At 37.8% G+C, this 22,069-nt stretch overlaps 1 protein-coding gene across 1 annotated transcript in view; it reads left to right on the top strand.

Annotated features, from left to right (window-relative positions):
• The window catches only part of EFCAB2 (EF-hand calcium binding domain 2), a 117,507-nt gene that overhangs the window by 32,986 nt on the left and 62,452 nt on the right, over positions 1-22,069 (top strand). Inside the window, exon 2 of the mRNA XM_068986480.1 lies at positions 17,966-18,050. Coding sequence (XP_068842581.1) covers positions 17,966-18,050 — 85 coding nt within the window. The remainder of the gene's footprint in view (positions 1-17,965; positions 18,051-22,069) is intronic.

Below are 22,069 nucleotides of genomic sequence, written 5' to 3'. Positions count from 1 at the left end.
TCAGGATGGGGAACTCATGTACACTCATGATGGATTCATGTTGATGTATGGCAAAACCAATACAATATTGTAAAGTAATTAGCCTCAAATTAAAATAAGTAAATTTATATTAAAAAAACAAAAACAAAAATGGGCCAAAGAACTAAACACACATTTCTCCGAAGAAGACATACAGATGGCTAACAAACATGAAAAGGTGCTCAACATCACTCATTATCAGAAAAATGCAAATCAAAACCAGAATGAGGTACCATCTCACACTGGCCAGAATGGTTGCCATCCAAAAGTCTACAAACAATAAATGCTGGAGAGGGTGTGGAGGAAAGGGAATCTTCTTAGACTGTTGGTGGGAATGCAAACTGGTACAGCCACTATGGAGAACAGTGTGGAGATTCCTTAAAAAACTGGAACTAGAACTGCCACACAACCCAGCAATCCCACTACTGGGCATACACACTGAGGAAACCAGAGTTGAAAGAGACACATGTATCCCAGTGTTCATTGCAGCACTGTTTACAATAGCTAGGACATGGAAGTAACCCAGATGTCCGTCGGTATGAATAAGGAAGTTGTGGTACATAAGCACAATAGAATGTTACTCAGCTATAAAAAAGAACACATTTGAGTCAGTTCTAATGAGGTGAACGAAACTGGAGCCTATTATACAGAGTGAAGTAAGTCAGAAAGAGAAACACCAATACAGTATATTAACACATATATATGAAATTGAGAAAGATGGTAATGATGACCCTATATTCAAGACAGCAAAAAAGACACAGATGCAAAGAACAGACTTTTGGACTGTGGGAGAAGGCGAGGGTGGGACGATATGAGAGAATAGCATTGAAACATGTATTACCATATGTAAAATAGATGACCAGTGCAAGTTCAATGCATGAAGCAGGGCACTCAAAGTTGGTGCTCTGGGACAACCCAGAGGGATAGGTGGGGGATTCAGTATGAAGGGACACCTGTACACCCATGGCTGATTCATGTCAATATATGGCAAAAACCACCACAATATTGTAAAGTAATTAGCCTCCAATTAAAATAATTAATTACATTTTTTAAATGTGCTTGTTAACTAGTATTTCTGATATTATTTCACCATCTGACCATTTTATGAAAGTGCTCATTTGCTAAGTGAGCATGCTATAAAAAGTAACATTTTTTAGAACACCTGCTGAATGTGACATTTCTGTGAAATTAAATGTTATTGCTAATATTTTTCCCAAGCTTCACAAAATAGCATCTACCTTGCTGAACACTTGCATATTATATTTTAGCTTTACTTAATTTTTGAGATAACATTTTTGATGTTGAATTAGATATAACCATGAATTAAATAAGTGGAATTACTTGGATTATCAACCAAGCATTTTTTTTTAAAAACTGCACCATGCAGCTTGAGGGATCTTAGTTCTTAACCAGGGATCAAATCCAGGCCACTGCAGTGAAAGTGCCCAGTCCTCGCCATTGAACTGTCAAGGAATTCCCAAGCATTTATTCATATATGTTAAAGTTATAGTTTAAACATATTCTGTAGCAAGAGATTTATTATTTCCAGGGCACATTTGTCACATTTATGAACTATGACTTTACTTTTCTATTATATGACTAATAAAGAGTTAAATTTAATTGAGACTTTATGCCTTGTGAATGAGGACTGAGTATGGATTCCTTTTTTTTAAGAGCTATGTGAACATATTTTTCACCATTCTTAATGGTGGTCTGGGTCACCTTTTTAAATGCAATGCTTCTTAAAAACAAAACCAAAAATGAGTGATTAGTCACACAGTGGAGGACAATAAACCAAACCTTGATCCACAACCACATAAGCACATTTCAGGGGGGATTTTCTCATTAGTTGAAAGGGCTAAATGACTTCTAAATTTTGTTTCAGTTCTTGAGTCTCAGGTTTTCAATTGTCTTTTTTTTTTCTCTACTGGCCTAAATATGTCATCAGCCAAACGTTTCAGAAATTTCTCAAAAATTTGCATAAAATCATAATCTGTATGTTAATAACTAATGAAGATATACTGGACCAACTTAAACTTGTACCAACTTAAATAATGTTATATACACACGAATTCATACAGAGAAGTACTTTGATTACCAAAATCATTTTAAAAATTAGTGATAGCACATTTGATCACATTACATTCTGTTTTAATATACTTTTAGGTTAAAAAAGGTCTGTTTATTAAGACATAATTATTTCCTCAAGTATCTCATTTGTTATATTCTAATCCTCAAGATTTTTTCCTGATAAAAGTTGTTTTTCCATCAGGCATTATTTTAATTGTTGTTTTGAAATACTGACTTAATCAGTATAAGTTGCCAAATATTAATATTTTTGGCATACATTCACATCCATTGTTGCAAAGACATATTCTTGTACTTTCATTTTAATTTAAATAGTTTGTTTTTTTTTTCTGACAGCAGTAAAAACTTTTTAAAGCTTCCATTAGGCTGTTAACATGTAAATAGGTTAATATAGCTTTCTGACTTGTTACCACAGTATTTTAGCCAAATATTATGAGACTGAGTCTTATATTTTGGCAATGATACGCACAATCTGGCTTTTTGTATTTTGAAGATGAAGAATCTAAATAAACAAAAGAAGTCAGGGATACTAAAGGGCAAGAGGGGAACATGATGCTTTAGTTTGGTTTTAGCTTCTTGATTGGCTTAACTACTTGGAACCTTTGATAGTAGTATTCAGAAGGAGTGTTAGAATTGTTAAACTTGATTTATAGTCTAAAATATGTATGCCCTTTATTATTTCATAAAATTTTATCTATTTTATTTTTGGGTGTGCTGGGCTATTGTTGCTGTGCACGGGCTTTCTCAAGTTGCTCTGAGCAGGGGATACTCTTTAGTTGCAGTCTCAGGCTTCTCTTTGTGATGGCGTTCTCTAGGTGCTCGGGCTTCAGTAGTTACAGCTAGCAGGCTCCAGAGCACCAGCTCACTAGTTGTGGTGCTCGGGCTTAGTTGCCCTGTGATGTGCGCTTCAATTTTATAACCAACAAGACATTTGAATTAGGATGAAGTGTATTTATTACTGTTGTGTCTATTCTATCCAGGGCTTTGCAGGTGCCACAGTGGAAAGGAATCCTCCTGACAATGCAGGAAACCCAAGAGACATAGGTTAGGTCCCTGGCTCAGGAAGAGTCCCCTGGAGAAGGAAATGGCAACCTACTCCAGTATTCTTGCCTCGAAAATTCCATGAACAGAGGAATCTGGCAGGCTACAGTCCATGGAGTTGCAGAGTTGGACAGGACTGAGCTACTGAGCATGCACACATGCTACTCTATTAAAGATTTGTTTTTCTTACTAGTTTTAAAATACAGTAGGCAGCCTGTACAATAGGTGCTATTTTCATCTTGACCTCTGGGTTTACTCTTTCAGGTAGCATTCTCAGCTACCAGTTATGACTGTTGGAGTCTGCCAGAGTAATTGCATTTAAAAAAAATCAACCTTGCCTTATTTTAATCTATTTAAATAATAGACTCGTCAAAGGTTTTAAATTGTTTTTCTCCATAAGACTTCATTCATGTTAGTCTCATCAATTTGAATAGTCTTGATCCCGTGATACAATATTTTGAAACAGAAACTTATTTAAGTTCATATTTAACCATAGTAATTAGTATCTAATACTCAGATCATGAGCTCTTTATTGCCAAATTCAGACTTAAATTGAAGAAAGTAGGGAAAACCACTACACCATTCATGTATGACCTAAATCAAATCCCTTATGATTATACAGTGGAAGTGAGAAATAGATTTAAGGGACTAAATCTGATAGATAGAGTGCCTGATGAACTATGGAATGAGGTTCGTGACATTGTATAGGAGACAGGGATCAAGACCATCCCCATGGAAAAGAAATGCAACAAAGCAAAATGGCTGTCTGGGGAGGCCTTACAAATAGTTGTGAAAAGAAGAGAGGCGAAAAGCAAAGGAGAAAAGGAAAGATATAAGCATCTGAATGTAGAGTTCCAAAGAATAGCAAGAAGAGATAAGAAAGCTGTCCTCAGTGATCAATGCAAAGAAATAGAGGAAAACAACAGAATGGGAAAGACTAGAGATCTCTTCAAGAAAATTAGAGATACCAAGGGAACATTTCATGCAAAGATGGGCTCAATAAAGGACAGAAATGGTATGGACCTAACAGAAGCAGAAGATATTAAGAAGAGGTGGCAAGAATACATGGAAGAACTGTACAAAAAAGATCTTCACGACCCAGATAATCACGATGGTGTGATCACTCACCTAGAGCCAGACATCCTGGAATGTGAAGTCAAGTGGGCCTTAGAAAGCATCACTACGAACAAAGCTAGTGGAGGTGATGGAATTCCAGCTGAGCTATTTCAAATCCTGGAAGATGATGCTGTGAAAGTGCTGCACTCAATATGCTAGCAAATTTGGAAAACTCAGCAGTGGCCACAGGACTGGAAAAGGTCAGTTTTCATTCCAATCCCAAAGAAAGGCAATGCCAAAGAAAGCTCAAACAACCGCACAATTGCACTCATCTCACATGCTAGTAAAGTAATGCTCAAAATTCTCCAAGCCAGGCTTCAGCAATATGTGAACCGTGAACTTCCATATGTTCAAGCTGGTTTTTGAAAAGGCAGAGGAACCAGAGATCAAATTGCCAACATCTGCTGGATCATGGAAAAAGCAAGAGAGTTCCAGAAAAACATCTATTTCTGTTTTATTTACTATGCCAAAGGCTTTGACTGTGTGAATCACAATAAACTGTGGAAAATTCTGAAAGAGATGGGAATACCAGACCACCTAACCTGCCTCTTGAGAAACCTGTATGCAGGTCAGGAAGCAACAGTTAGAACTGGACATGGAACAACAGACTGGTTCCAAATAGGAAAAGGAGTATGGCAGGGCTGTATATTATCACCCTGCTTCTTTAACTTATAGGCAGAGTACATCATGAGAAACGGTGGTCTGGAAGAAGCACAAGCTGGAATCAAGATTGCCTGGAGAAATATCAATAACCTCAGATATGCAGATGACACCACCCTTATGGCAGAAAGTGAAGAGGAACTCAAAAGCCTCTTGATGGAAGTGAAAGTGGAGTGGAAAAGTTGGCTTAAAGCTCAACATTCAGAAAATGAAGATCATGGCATCTGGTCCCATCACTTCATGGGAAATAGATGTGGAAACAGTGGAAACCGTGTCAGACTTTATTTTTTGGGCTCCAAAATCACTGCAGATAGTGATTGCAGCCATGAAATTAAAAGATGCTTACTCCTCCTTGGAAGAAAAGTTATGACCAACCTAGATAGCATATTCAAAAGCAGAGACATTACTTTGTCCACAAAGGTCCGTCTAGTCAAGCCTATGGTTTTTCCAGTGGTCATGTATGGATGTGAGAGTTGGACTGTGAGGAAAGCTGAGCGCCGAAGAATTGCTGCTTTTGAATTGTGGTGTTGGAGAAGACTCTTGAGAGTCCCTTGGACTGCAAGGAGATCCAACCAGTCCATTCTAGAGGAGATCAGCCCTGGGTGTTCTTTGGAAGGAATGATGCTAAAGCTGAAACTCCAGTACTTTGGCCACCTCCTGCGAAGAGTTGACTCATTGGAAAAGACTTTGATGCTGGGAGGGATTGGGGACAGGAGGAGAAGGGGATGACAGAGGATGAGATGGCTGGATCGCATCACTGACTTGATGGACGTGAGTTTGAGTGAACTCCGGGAGTTGGTGATGGACAGGGAGGCCTGGCATGCTGCGATTCATGGGGTCGCAAAGAGTCGGACACGACTGAGTGACTGAACTGAACTGAACTGATGTGTGCATACATTCTCAGTCACTAAGTTGTATCTGACTCTTTTCAATCCCATGGACTATAGCCCACCAGGCTCCTCTGTCTATGGGTCTTCCCAGGCAAGAATACTGGAGCGGGTTGCCATTTCCTTCTCAAGAAGATCTTTTGGACCCAGGGATTGAACCCACTTCTGCAGTTCCTGCATTGGGAGGCAGATTCTTTACCACTGAGCCACTTGGGAAGCCCATCTAATGCATATATAGCACAAAGTTCTAGAGACAGACAATGATGATAGCTGCATAGTAATATAAATGTAGTTAATATCACTAAACTGTATGTATACTTAAAAATGGCTGTGGAAATTTTCATGTTATGTATATTTTGTTACAATAAAAAAATAATGGCATCATCCTGATAAGTTTGATTCCTGGAGAAGGGCATGGCAACCCACTCCAGCATTCTTGCCTGGAGAATCCCCATGGACAGAAGAGCCTGGTGGGCTATAGTCCATGGAGTTGCAGAGTCAGACATGACTGAAGTGACTTAGCAAGTATGCATGTATAAGTCTGGTTAATGATTTGTTGTTGCTGAGTCACTAAACTGTGTTTGACTCTTTGTGACCCCATGGACTGCAGCACCCCAGGCCTTGCTATCCCTCACCATCTCCCGGAGTTTGCTCAAGTTCATGTCCATTGAATCAGTGATGCTATCCAACCATTTCATCCTCTGTCACCCTCTTCTTTTGCTTTCAGTCTTTCCCAACACCAGGGTCTTTTCTAATGAGTTGACTCTTTGCATCAGGTGGCAAAGTATTGAAGCTTCAGCTTCAACATCAGTCCTTCTAATGAGTATTCAGTGTTGATTTCCTTTAGGATTGCTTGGTTTGATCTCCTTGCTGTCCAAGGGACTCTCAAGAGTCTTCTCCAGTACCATAGTTTGAAAACATTAGTTCTTTGGCACTCAGCCTTTTTTATGGTCCAACTCTTAGATCCGTACATGACTACTGGAAAATCCATAGCTTTGATCATATGGACCTTTGTTGACAAAGTGATGTCTCCACTTTTTAATGTACTGTGTAGGTTTGTCCAGCTTTTCTTCCAAGGAGCCAAGTGTCTTTTAATTTCATGGCTGCAGTTATCATCCGCAGTGATTCGGAGCCAAAGAAGATGAAATCTGTCGCTGTTTCCACTGTTTCCCTGTCTATTTGCCATGAAGTGATGGGACCAAATGCCATGATCTTAGTTTTTTGAATGTTGAATTTTAAGTCTTCTTTTTCACTCTCCTCTTTCACCCTCATCAAGAGCCTCTTTAGTTTCTCTTCACTTTCTGCCTTTAGAGTGGTATTATCTGCATATCTGAAGTTGTTGATATTTCTCCCAGCAATCTTGATTCCAGCTTGATTACATTTGTTAAAATGCGTAAAGAATTTAGATTATTGCCTGATCCATATTAAGTGCTTCTAATACATATATATCCAATAATATATAAAAACAATTATATGCTGTAAACAAGTAGGATTTATCCCAGGTATGCAAGACTGCTTCAACATTCAAAAGTCATTTAATGTAACTCATCTCATCAACAGAGTGAAAAAGAAAAATTACTAGTTCCTAGTAATGGCACCCCACTCCAGTACTCTTGCCTGGAAAATCCCATGGATGGGGGAGCCTGGTGGGCTGCCATCTATGGGGTCGCACAGAGTCGGACACGACTGAAGCAACTTAGCAGTAGACTAGGAATAGAGGGAACTTCCTCCACTTGAGAAAGAGCATCTACAAAAACCTAAAGTTAACATCAGACTTAATGGTGAGAAATTTGAGACTTTCCCACTAAGATCAGGAACAAGGCAAGAGTGTTCTATCTAGCCACACCCGTTCACAAGATACAAGATATTACTTAGTAATAGAGCTGTGATCTGAATTTTTGAGCCCCAGACCATATGTTGAAATCCTAACTCCCAAAAGTCATGTTATTAGTAGGTGGAATCTTTGGCAAATGATTAGGTCACGAGGATGTAGCCCTCATGAATGGGATTACTGTCCTAATAAAAAAGATTGTGCAGAGGTCCCTACCATCTTCCACTATGTGAAAATACAATGAGAAGTCTGTAGCCTGAAAGAGAGCCCTCACTGAACCATACTGACATCCTGGTCTCAGAATTTCAGCCTCCAGAACTGTGAAAAAGAAGTTTCTGTTGTTTATAAACTACCTGGTCTGTGATACTTCGTTACAGCAGTCCAATATCTTAGCCCAATAGACTAAGACAGCTAATGCAAGATACAAGAAGAGGAAATAAGAGTTCAGATTGAGAAGGACTGTCTTCACAAGCATGTTAAAAATTACATTAATTGGCATTTTGAAAATATTTTAGTAGCTTAAAAAAAATTGTCATTAGAATAAGAGGAATGTTTACTTATATAATTATCTTACCTATGAGTGTAGGAATTATAATATCCCTTCCATTTTTTAAATAGCAGCTTTATTGAGATATAATTCACATACCATCTAGTTCACTTTCAAGATACACAGTTCAGTTTTTAATATATTCATAGATATGTGCACCCATTACCAGTCAGTTTTAGAACAATGTCATTAGAATGGTTGATTCTTTCTTTTTGAACTTCGAGTTTTAGGATTTTTAAAAAACCATTCTAACCTTTTACAAATGCCCAATTCAGTGACATTGCTGCTGGAGGAGACTCTTGAGCATCCCTTGGACAGCAAGGAGATCAAACCTAAAGGAAATCCTAAAGGAAATCAACCCTGAATATTCATTGGAAGGACTGATGCTGAAGCTGCAATACTTTGGCCACCTGATGCGAAGAGCTGACTCACTGGAAAAGACCCTGATGCTGGGAAAGACTGAGGGCAGGAGGAGAAGGGGGCGAAAGAGGATGAGATGGTTGGATGGCATCATTGACTCAGTGGACGTGAGTTTGAGCAAACGCCAGGAGACAGTGAAGGACACAGAAGCCTGGCGTGCCGCAGTCCAGGGGGTCACAAAAGTCGCATGTGACTGAGTGAACAACAACAAAGAACATTCACAGAGCTCTGCAGCTATCACCCTCTCCATTATCAGAACTTTTAATCATTCCAAACAAAAACTTTGTACCCACTAGACATTAGCTCCCTATTCCTCTTATCTCCTGACAAGTTCTTCCCAGCTCCTGGCAACCACCATTCTACTTTCTGTTTTTATGAGTTTGACTATTCTGCCTCCCTCATATATTTGAAATCATGCAATATTTGTCCTTCTGTATCTGGCTTATATCACTTAGCATATAACATCTTCAGAATTCATCCATGTTGTAGCACATGTCATAGTTTCATAGATTTGTTCCTTTTTAAGACTGAATGATATTCCACTGTATATATTCGCCACTTTCATTTATGTATCCACCTGTCAATGGATATTCGGGTTGATTCCACCTTTTGGCTACTGTGAATAATGCTGCTGTGAACACTGGTGTGCAAATACTTGAGACCCTGTTTTCAATTATTTTGAGCATATACCCAAAAGTGGAACTGCTGGGTTTTATGGTAATTAGGTTTTAATTTTCTGAAGAACTTCCATACTGTTTTCCACAAAGCTGTACCATTTTATATTTCCATCAGTAAGGTACAACTGTTCCAATTTTTCCATATCTTCACCAAGACTTGTTATTTCCTATTTTTATAACAGATATCCTAATGACTAGTGATGTTGAACATCTTTTCAGGTACTAATCAGCCATTTGTATAACTTCTTTTGAGAAATGTCTATTCAAATTTTTTCATCTTTTTAAATTGGGTTGGTTTTTCTGTTGTTGTTTAGTTGTAGGAGTTCTCTATATATTCTGAATATTAATCCCTATCAGATATATGCTTTGCAGATTTTTCTCCCATTCTGTGGGTTGTTTTTTCACTCTCTTAGTAGTGTCCTTTGATTTCACACAAGTTTTAATTTTGATGACATCCAACTTATGTATTTTTGTTTGGTTGATATTTTAGTGATATTACAAATGGAATTTTAAAAATTCCTTTTCAGATTTTGTTTTTATTATATTGAAATGTGACTGATTTTTGTGTGTTGATTTCGCATCCTGCAACTTTGCTGAATGTATTTATTTGCTCTGTCAGGTTTCTTTTTTTTCTTAGACTGAGGGTTTTCTACATAATAAGATTGTCATCTATGAACAGAAATGATTATACTTCTTTCTTTTCAACTTGGATGCCTTTTATTTCTCTTTCTTGCCCAGCTTAACTGACTAGAACATCCAATACTATATTGGAAAGTGGTAAAGGAGGACTTTTTTATCTTATTCCTGATCTTATAGGAAAAGCTTTGTCTTTCAGCCCTGAAAATGATATTAGCTGTGGGTTTTTCATATAGGCCCTTATCATGTTGAGGAAGTTTGCTTCTGTTCCTAGTTTTCAGAATATTATTATCATGAAAGGATGTTGAGTTTTGTCAAATGCTTTTTCTATATCAATTATCCTAATCATGTGGCTTTTCTGCCTTCATTCTATGAATGTAGTATGTAACTCTGATTGACAGTCTTGTGTCTCTGGAATAAATTCCATTGGTCTTGATGTTTAATCCTTTTAATATATTGCTGAATTTGTTAACCACTATATTTTACTGCCATTTTTTTTATAGTAGCTTCTTTCCTTGCCAATTTCTTACCCAAAAGATAGTTCTCTTGCTACACAAATTGTTCTGTGACATAGAAAAACAATTAGGCATTCTCCAGTTTCATTATATGAAGGAAATAAATATAATTCTGTTAAAAATACCCAACAAAACATCAAAAAGGGAAATTGTGAGTTGTCATATCCAAATGGGACATGGATTGTCTCATATATAATTATTAACTATTTAGTAAGCATTTATTGAGAATTTAGTATGTTCCAGGCAGTGTCAAAGTTGTTCTCAAGGTGTTTACAAATGTGGAAGGGGAGACTAGTTAACTGCTGATTACAATACAGTTTGATATAATATTATAATAGAGATATCCATGGGTGCTATATGATTACACAGGAGGGTACCTAATTCAAAAAGAAGATGAAAGGAAAGTGTGTTACTGTCTCAAATGATAAGTAGGAATTATCCAGAAAAAGGAGAGGACTGTTTCATACAGAGGACTATCAATCATAATAACAGTGAAAAAGCTTAATAATTGAAAAACTACTAAGATTTCCAAGGTGGAGAATCTGTATGAAAAAGTATTGAGAAATGACATTTTTGAGATAAGGAAGGGCCAGTTTGTAGACGCGATTTAGGAGACTGAATGCTTTTTTATTTTTTTGAAAGAACTTGGGAATCATTGAAAGATTTTAAACCAGGAAGTCATATGAACAAATTTTTGTTTTAGACAGATAATCCTAGCAAAATGTGGACTATGGTTTGAAGGATGGAATGGAAATGGAGGGAAAGGAGACTAAAGGCAAAAAGACAGGAAATGATTGCATAAATCCAGACAGGAAGTGACTGCATTAATCCAGGCCAGAAGCAATGAAGGTCTAGACTTAAACTGTGGCGGTGGAAATGGAAGAGGGAGACTGATTTTGAAAGTATTTAATAATTAGAATCGAAAGGTGTTGATGTTCAAATAGAAGTGTGAGGATGGGTTGTTGGAAATTAAATTGGTTCGTTTGATAAATTTGGAGGAAAGTGATCAGAGAATCAGTAGAGGACAGTAGTGAGAAGGAGGAGCAGGTGATATGAAGGAATGAAACTTAACGGAGTAGTATTTTTTTTAACATGAGGGTGAAATAACACTATCAGACAAGTCCAGAAAGTAAGCCATTTTATAAGACATTGCATAGCCTGGTCTCTTCCACAAGCCAATTTCACTGGGGACAGGAGACCAGGAGAGAATGAAAGACTGTTTTAGTTTAAAAGAGACCAAAAAAATTTAAAACCAAATGTATGACATAAACTTTAATTAGAGTGCAGATTGAAAAAGTAACTGTAAAACAGACATTATGGTACAATTTAGAAATTTGCATATTGAATAGATATTATATGTTCTTAGTGAATTTTTATGAATTTTAACAATATCATAATTATATTGGGATTATGTAGGAGAATGTCCTTATTTTTAGGAGATGCATGTTGAAGTATTTAGGGATGAATAATTGTAATGTCTGTAATTAAAGACAGGGATTTAGGAAAGAAAAAAAAATGGCAAAACATTAATAATAGTTTGATACAGGTGGTGGGTATAGAGTTGTTTACTAAGCTTTCAGTTTCAGATTCAAACTTCAGCTTGCCATGCCAGCAGCTGTTTATGTAGCATTTACATTGTATTAGATATTATAAGTAATCTAAAGATGATTTAGCCTATATGGGTGGATACATGTAGGTTATATGCAAATATTACGGTATTTTATATAAAGGACTTGAGTGTCCTCAGATTTTGGTATCTGCAGGTCCTGGAATCACTCTCCCCATGGATTCTGAGGGATGACATTTTCAATTCCTGATTAAATTTTGAAGTGTAAGATCCTCAATTTTTGATAGTTTATTACCAGTGAGAAACTTTGTTTATGTAAAAATGTGAAAGCATTTTTCTCAGCCATTAAAAAACTTAAAACAATTGAAATTATAATTTCAAAAACTCATCCTTTTTAAATTGAACTGTAGTTGATTTACAATGTTATATTCATTTCAGGTGTACAAGATAGTCATTCAATATTTATAGATTATATTCTATTTAATGTTATTACAAAATAATGACATATTTCCCTGTGCTGTATAACATATCCTGTTTATTTGTTTATAATTTTTATTGGTGTATAGTTGATTTACAATACTGTAAATTAGTTTCTTCTGTACAGCAAAGTGAATCAGTTATCCATCTACCCACTCTTTTTCAGATCATTTTCCCATATAGGCCATTGCACAGTATTGAGTAGAGTTTCCTGTGCTGTACTTAGTTATCTGTTTTACATAGAGTACTGTGTATATGTCAATCCCAATTTCCCAACTTGCCCTTCCCCCTCTTACCCGATGGTGACCATAGTTTTTCTTTCTGAAATTTTTTGTTTATGCGTTTTCGGCTGTGCTGGGTCGTTGCTGCTGCTCAGGTTTTTCTCTAGCTGTGGCCCGCAGGGACTGCCCTTCATTGCAGTGCTCAGGCTTCTCACTGCGGTGGCTTCTCTTGTAGAGAAAAGGCTCTGGGGCTCGTGGGCTTTGGTAGCTGTACATGTTGGCTCGGTAGTTGTGGTCCCCAGGCTCTAGAGCACAGGCTTGTGGTGCACAGTCTCAGTTGCTCTGCGGCACGCGGGATCTCCCCAGACCAAGGATCGAACCCGTGTCTCCTGCGTTGACAGGCGAAGTCTTTACCACTGAGCCACAGGGAAGCCTAAATCTGTTTTCTACATCTGTAACACCATTTCTGTTTTGTAGATAAGTTCATTTGTACCCTTTAAATTTTTTTATTTTTATTTTCTAAGATTATTTATTTATTTTGGCTGTGCTAGGTCTTCATTGCTGCAGTGGGCTCAGGCTTTCTCCAGTTGTGGCGAGCATGGGCTACTCCTTCTCAAGGTGTGCCGGCTTCTCATGGTGGTGGCCCCTCTTGTTGTGGACCACAGGCTCTAGGCATGCGGGCTTCAGTAGTTGCAGCACACGGGTTCCGTAGTTGTGGCACATGGGCTTAGTTGCTCCACAGCCTGCGAGATCTTCCTGGATTAGGGATTGAACCCATGTTCCCTGAATTGGCAGGTGTATTCTTAACCACTAGACCCCCAGGGAAGCCCTGTACCCTTTGTTTAGATTCCACATATAAGCAATATCATATGGTATTTGTCTTTCTCTGTCTGACTTACTTCACTCCATATGACAATCTCTAGGTCCATCCATGTGGCAAATGGCATTTTTTTTTAATGGCTGAGCAATATTCCATTGTGTATATATATATCACATCTCCTTAAACCAGTTGTCTGTTGATGGGCACTTGGATTGTTTCCATGCCTTGGCTATTGTAAATGGTTCTGCCATGAACGTTGGGGTGCACATATCTGTTCAAATTGTGATTTTTCTCTGGATATATGCCTAGGGGTGAGATTGCTGGGTCATGTGGTACCTCTGTTTTTAGTTTTCTAGGAAACCGCTGTATTCTTTTCCACAGTGGCGGTACCAATTTACATTCCCGCCAACAATGTAAAAGGGTTCCTTTTTCTCCACGCCCTCTCCAGCATTTATTGTTTGTAGACTTTTTGATGGTGGCCATTCTGACTGGTGCTTATTTATTCTATATATAGTAGTTTGTGTCTCTCAATCTCATTCTCCTGTTTCACCCCTCACTCCTTTCCCCACTGATAACCACTAGTTAGTAGTTTGCTCTCTGTATCTGTGAGTCTGTTTTTGTCAAACACATAACCCTTTAATTGAAAAATATAATTGAAAATTTTGTGATATAACACAAATGTTTTTTTTTTAATATTTATTTTTATTTATTTATTTGGCTGCTCCTGGTCTTAGTTGCAGCATGTGGAATCTAGTTCCCTACCCCAGCCCCCTGCACTGGGAGCTCAGAGTCTTAACAGCTGACCACCAGGGAAGTCCCTGCAAATAGTTTTTTAATCTAGTTGAACTTTCTCATATCATTATTTAAAAATTACGGTGTAAATTTAATTTATATAACATGTTACGTGTTGTTAGAGCCAGGCGGCAAGCTTGGCTGCTACTGAAAAGTCGTATCATCGGTGGAAGGGTAGAATTAGCTAGTGTGTGTGAAGATAAGGATTACGGGCTGCTTCTTAGAGCCACAAGCTCCCTGGGTCCCGACATTACGTTCCTTGGGCATGTGGAAACGAGCGGCTCTGCTGGCTCCGTGGGATCTTTGTCCATTTGCCCATGGTGAGCAGTGGTGCGTTGGAGTTCTGCTTCTGAAATAGGAGTGTGTGAGGTGGATCGCTTTCATGGCGAGCACGGAGCACTGGCTGCTTGGTGTTTGTTGCGCTTGCTACCTGTGTAGACCAAGGGGCTTGCCGTCAGAGCCTGTTCTGCCTTGAGCCTCCTGCTAGGAATCCCTGGAATAGATTCTTTCAGCTGCCTCGCTTTGCCAGATCTAACTGTGATCTGGCCACACTGAGAGATGAGAGGATCAGTGTTTTTGGACGCTCTTGAAATCCTTTCACATCATACCTGTGTCGAGTGGATGAGGATTCCTGAGTTACGGAAGTTCCAAATGTCGATTAAAGCATTATTTATTCCTGACGATTGGAAAAAGAAGATTTCATGATCAAGTAAATTTGGAAAATGGTGCATTAATTTCGTTAGAACATCTCAAAGACTTTAATATGCTAATATGCATGATAAATCCCCAAGAGGAGAACATAATATTGTGAGTCTGTTTTTGTCAAAAACACATCCTTTAAATGCCTTTCTCAGGCATTTTTGATCATTGCAGCCTTTTACTGAGAAACACGTTGAGGAATGAGTATGAAACAGAACCCATTTTAGAAAACTTCAGTTCAGTTCAGTTGCTCAGTCGTGTCCGACTCTGCGACCCCATGGACTGCAGCACGCCAGGCTTCCCTGTCCATCACCAACTGCCAGAACTTGCTCAAACCCAGGTCCAATGAGTCCGTGATGCCATCCAACCATCTCATCCTCTGTTGTCCCCTTCTCTTCCTGCCTTCAGTCTTTCCCAGCATCAGGGTCTTTTCCAATGAGTGAGTTCTTCACATCAGTATTAATTAGAGGTTGTTAAAAGTTAGTAATTGTTGTTAATATAAAATTGGGCGTAGGAATGGAAGAATAATGCTTTAGACTTGTTAGTAATACCTATTTCAGAGCACAAGTCAGCATTGCATTTACTGGTAAAGGACTAGTATTCTAATCTATCAAATAATAATGTTTTTAAAGAGCAAAGATTATCATTATCATTTTATGAATTCAACTTGTTTTGGTAGTTCTGGCCAGTGTCCTAAATCATGAAGGAGAAATAAGAAAGTATGCATTTTGGAAAGAAGAGACCAAATGAATCATCAGAAAATACAAAGTAACCAATTGAAAAGGGATTATAAAAGTTTGGGGAAATAGATGGATATAAGATCAATAGCAAATTTTAAAAAAATTAATATTTACCTCTACTTCTAGGAATTTCAAGGTTTCCAAAAATATTCCTTCACAGTATCCACAAAATCCATAAAATACTGAGGTGTAATCTTCTTGGAGAATTTGTGTGTGGCTTGTATGAGGAAAGCCATAATGTATAACCTTCAATTTAGAGATATAAAAAGGGCTATATAGCTAATATAGATCTCTTAGATGTGAAAACTATTTTAAAATGTTCATTCTTTCTCAGTGTATAGCTTCATTGCAGTAGCAATGCCGATGGTGTTTTATTTGGAATTTCTAAATTTTATTTGAATTTGTAAATTTCATTTGGAAGACTTACACTGGTGAGTATATTAATGAATATTCCTAAGAAGAAGACCAGCAACAGTGATAATATTAATAAGTGAAATGGGATGGTAATGACATAATGGTAGAAATACAATTCAGAATGGAATTAGTAGAATAGACAATGGAAGCAGTCTCCATCACATAAAGGACTATAACACATTGTAAAGTAGGAGGAAAGAATTCAAGTGCTTAGTAAATTAAAAATTATTAAAATCAGATTAGAAATTAATCTTTCAGTTTGAATCATGCCAAAATAACTTTCAGATGGATTAAAAAGTATATTTTTAAATTGTAGAAGAAAATAGAATTGAGTTTACCAAACCTGTAGAAAAAAGATAATTTTCTCCCTCTTTTGGTGGTCCTTTCAAAGGCTGTGTTTCTCAACTGTAAAGGATAAGAAATCTCAACAGGTGTGACTAAAATAAAAATAAAAAATAACATACTTTTAAAAGGTAATCTTAAATTTAAAAAGCAAATATCAGCTTTGTGAAATGACAGGATTATAACCAGTGAGATTTTTCCCAAGTTACTATGAGAACTAGTAAGAAGTTTCCCACTATCTAACACAAATTCAACTGCATTCAACTTACCGTATTTCAGTGAGACAATAAGACAAATGCACAAAGGTGAATTGGGCAGAATGGTTCACTCAAGAATGAATATACTTAACAACAAAAACATTTAGAAACTACCTAAATGTCTACAGTTAGGGAGCTGGTTTAATAAACTATGATAAAGTTCTATAATGGATTATCAGCCACTAAAAATGATAATATAATAAACACTTTTTTGAGAATGAAAAGATGCTCACAATTTACTGTTGAGTGAAACATTAGATTAGACGGCAACAGTAAGAGTAGTTAACTCTGCATGTTAGGATTTGAAGTAATTTTTACTTGGTCTCAACTTCTTTTTTTTTTTGTCTTCAGTAATCATGTGTGATTTTGATATTCATAAGGGAGATGTTTTCATTTTAGGAAAACAAATGCAAACAACTGACCTGGAAAATTGTTTTCAGTAATTCTTTAAATTGTTTTCAGTAATTCTTTCTGTAAGAATTAAGTAAGAATTTCAGTAAGTCTTTATTATTTAAAGAGCTCATTACAAATTGTTAAGAAAAAAATGGAAGATCCCAGTAGGGATGAGCAGAGAACCTGAACAGGCAATTCAAAACATAGAAAACAGAGGTGATAAACAAGCATGAAGGATCACGATTCAGATTTACTTGTAAGCAAGGAACTGTACATTTAAATAATGAGCTAACATTTATTTGCTTATCAAACTAGAAGTTTGCCACCATGTTATTATAATAAATTAATAATTAATAAATATCAGTAAATTGTTACATCCCTTTGATAGTTTTCACAATTGAAGGTTATGTTGCAACCTGGAAAAATAGAGCATCTGAGTGAAATAGTAGGATGAATGGTAGTTCATATGCCACAACTAAGCCCAAATGCAGGCAAATAAATAAAGTAATTAAAGAAATAAATTTAAAAATAAATCTAGGAATTAAAGAAACAAACAAACAAAAAGAATATTGGGAAGGGGACGGGGGAAGTAAATTGCAAATATTACAACATTTCACTCTTAAAGACTTCAGCATGCCTCTCCTAAGAAAAAAGGTGTTCCCCTACATAACTCCCCTCCCCGCCGAAAAAGAATACTAGGGAAGTGTTCTGCATGTTCTTCCTTATTAATAATTTCTAGTTGTTGAATTTTTTTGTTTTGAATTTAAAATTAGAGTAAAATAATTTTATTTGCTTTTTCTTTTGCAGAGATAGCTGTAGCAGAATTTCACAAAAAAATCAAAGAAGCTTTTGAAGTGTTTGACCATGAGTCAAATAATACAGTGGATGTGAGGTTTGGAGATGTTTCCTTCTAATTCTAAATTGCTGATACAACTGGTGAAATAGAAGATGGTTCATTTCTCTTTCTACATTCTTTGAATTTACTATGCTAAAGTATTTATGTTTTGTGCTCGCCAAAAAGTCTTTTCTAGCTGCTGTTTTGTATCGGTACTGTTTCTTAGTCTTCATAATCTGGTGGAAAGACTGTATGTCCACATTGCCTATTCTAATCTATAGACTAAATTCTGTGAATGAGACAAACTTGTACACTGTAGCTTTAGTGCTGGACACACAGTTGGCACTCAGTAAATATTTGTTTACTTTTAGAATACATAGAATGTGTTTACTTTTAGAATACATAGATATGTGGCATTCACTGGTTGCCTAGTGGTTAGAATTCTGAACTTTCACTCCCATGGTCTGGGTTCATTTCCTGGACGGGGAATTGAAATCCCACAAACAGTGCAGTGTGGCAAAAAACAAAACCAAACCAAACACCATAGCTATGTATTATCAAGCATAAATGGGATATTATAGAGAAGGATTAATAATTCTCAAACGTGATACACTCCTCAAGTAAAATAACAAAAAGGACCAAAACAAAAGAACATAAAAAGATGAGAAAAAAACACGAATACTGGTAGATTTAGAATAGAGGACAGGAGACAAAGAATAGTTTGAAAAATAGAGGCAAAAGACAGAGGAGATGATGCATGTTGTAGAATCTGTGCCACACATGTACATCAAATAAAGATAATGAAATCATCCTTCCAGGAAGCCAAGCTGATTGAGAAATATTTGATGTGATCACAATCTCAAGAGTTAGAACTCAGTATGGAGGCCAACAAAACAGTGGGAAATGATTTTTAAATGGTTTTGGCAAGAACCATTTGATGCTTGTAAACCAGCCCCATCACTTCCAGACTGGTCAGAGAACTAAATGCTTTAAATTTGAGCTAGACTGAATGAACAATATGAGTATGACCGATTGTAACTACAGTCATCCCTCAGTATCCACAAGGTATTGGTTCCAAGATACCCACCTCCACCCTCCTCCTCTCCACCCCACCCTTCACGGACTTCACAGGATAGTCTCTTGCTTTGAGGGGAGGCTTCCAAAAAGTAGCAGTAAAGAGAAAATCTCCCAAATCCCTTAGAGCAGTGATGCCTGCCATTTTTTGGTGAAAGGGCCGATTCAGGGGACATAAACATGCTTATGAGGAGGGCATGACAGCCCACTCCAGTATTCTTGCCTGGAGAATCCCTTGGACAGAGGAGCCTGGTGGGCCACAGTCCATGGGGTCGCAGAGAGTCAGACACGACTAAAGCGACAGAGCCTGCATGCAAACACGCTCATGGGCTTCCCTGGTGGCCCAGCTAGTAAAGAACCAGCGTACCCATGCAGGAGATGCAAGAGTCTTGGGTTCTATCCCTGGGTTGGGAAGATCCCCTGGAAAAGGAAATAGCAACACACTCCAGTATTCTTGCCTGGGAAATCCCATGGACAGAGGAGCCTGGCAGGCTACAGTCCATGGGGTCACAAAGAGTCGGACACAACTGAGTGCACACGCACACACACAAACATGCTTATGGGACGCATCTTTCTTCCCACTCAGAATTAAAATAATTGTCCTGAGACCCAGCAGGAAAGTGTATGTTCTCACTTTAATTGTCTACCTTATAAAAGAAAGAAAGTTACCAGGAAAATTGGCATAGTTTTTAAGCACTGAAATATCCCAGTGGTAGCAACATGGAATGATGCAGTTTCTAGTCTTCATTCCTTCTGCTACTTTGTATAGCACTTTAAAGTTTACAGTGAGCATTCTCATGCTGCCAGTATCATTACTATGTACTTTTTGTAAATCAGCCAGGAAGCAAAGTGACTTGCCAAAGATGGAATAACAGGATAACGACACAGTCGAAACTCAGATTAGTTTCTTCTGTTTGGGGCAGCTGTGCCTCAGCCCTGGAAGAGGCTCAGGGGACGTAGAGCTGAAGTAAAGTCTGGTCCTGCTTTTCCTAGCTTTAGCAGGCTCTTCTATTTGTAAAAACAGTTAATCTTGCTCAAATTTATTTTGGCTTATGGTTAAAACTGAAGGTCTAAATAAATAGACTCTCCTTTTCCAAATTACTAAGCCATTCCATTTATTTATCTCTTGAATTATTAGATTCATTTTATAATGTACTACACTTTCTATAATTGCATCTGATTTGGGTTACGTATTCTGACCTATTGCCTTACCTCATGACCATACACTAGGACAAGTAGTGAAAGTGAAAGTGTTAGTCGCTCAGTCACGTCCAACTCTGCAACCCCATGGACCCCATCAGGCTCCTCTGTCCATGGAATTCTGGAGTGGGTTGCCATTCCCTTCTCCAGGGGATCTTCCAAACTGGGGATCGAACCCCGGTCTCCTGCATTGCAGGCGGATTCTGTACCGTCTCAACCACCAAGGAAGCCATGCTAGGACAATCCTACATTAATGACTCTCAATTTATATAGTATGCTGTACTATCTGATAGAACTGGTCTCTTCATTACTCTTCTTTTTGAGCATTTTAATTAAGAATTGAAGGCAGGGGACTTCCCTGGTGGTCCAGTGGTTAAGACTTCGCCTTCCAGTGCAGTTCGATTCATGGTTGGGGAGTTAAAATCCCACCTGCCTCGCGGCCCAAAAACCAAAAAAAAACCCAGAAGCAATATTGTAACAAATTCAATAAAGACTTTAAACATTAAAAAAAAAAAAAAAGAATTGAAGGCAGTATTCTGGGTAGATTGAGTAAAGAGGTGTCTGAATGGGGTAAGAGTTCCAGAGACAGAAATAGCTTGGTTTGGAAGAGAGTTGTTCCTTGAGAGACTTACTGGGCTTTTGACTATTTCTGCCCCGTCGTGTGCTTAATCCCTCAGTGACGCTGTTTCTCTTGAAGGGCAGACCAGCACCCCTTACCTCGGCTTTGCGTGAATTGGAAACTTTAATTTGAAATTTTATTACTTTAGGTGGAGTGGAGGTATGGTACTGTGACTGCCAGGCAGCCGGTGGGTTTTGTTTTGTTTTCGTTTTTTTTCATCATTGTGTAAAACGTTATTAAATGAGCTGCTTTCCTCCTGGCTCTGAGGGACAACTTGGGGACTGGAATCAGACTTTCTGAGTTCATTCCTAGCTTTGTCACTCTAACTTATTTACTTATTTACTCACTCTAACTTATTTGAAAGTGGAAGTGAAGTTGCTCAGTCATGTCCAACTCTTTGCGACCCCATGGACTGTAGCCTAAAAGGCTCCTCCGTTTATAGGATTTTCCAGGCAAGAATGCTGGAGTGGGTTGCCATTTCCTTCTCCAGGGGATCTTCCCAACCCAGGGATCGAAGAGTAACTTATTTACTCTTATTTAAATAAGAGTAACTTATTTACTTTTTCTGTGCCTCAGTTTTTACATTTGCCACATAGGACTGATGTAAGTTAGTAGGTCTCAAAATGGTTTGGAGAATCCTGTGTATCCCTAGGATTCTTTCAGGAGTCTGTGAAATCAAAGCTATTCTTGTAATAAATCGGAGACAGTATTTGCTATTTTCATTCTCATTTTTCACAAGTGTATATTGGAGTTTTTTCAAAAGCTGCATGTGTGATATTGCAACAGATTGAAGGCAGAGCCAGAAAGAGTCCAGCTGTCTTCTGTTAAGCCAGACGTTAAAGCAGACATGTACAACACTACCATTCTTCTAATTAAATTTATTTTTTGTTTTGGAAAATATAGTTATTTTTCACACACAAGAAATATTTATGTAAGCAAATATGGGACTTCCCCAGTGGCTCAGCAATGAAGAATCCACCTGCAATGCAGGGAAAGCGGGTTCAGTCCCTGGGTTGGGAAGATCCTCTGGAGGAGGAAATGGCAACCCACTTAGTATTCTTGCTGGGGGAATCCCAAGGACAGAGGAATCTGGTGGGCTACAGTCCATGGGGTCATAGAGTCAGACACAACTGAAGCCACTGAGCACATATAATGAGTTTATTGTTATTTCTATGAATTTGAC

Source organism: Capricornis sumatraensis, chromosome 14 (assembly GCF_032405125.1).
Source record: "Capricornis sumatraensis isolate serow.1 chromosome 14, serow.2, whole genome shotgun sequence".
Taxonomy (NCBI): Eukaryota; Metazoa; Chordata; class Mammalia; order Artiodactyla; family Bovidae; genus Capricornis; species Capricornis sumatraensis.
This window is presented reverse-complemented; position numbering and strand designations above follow the sequence as displayed.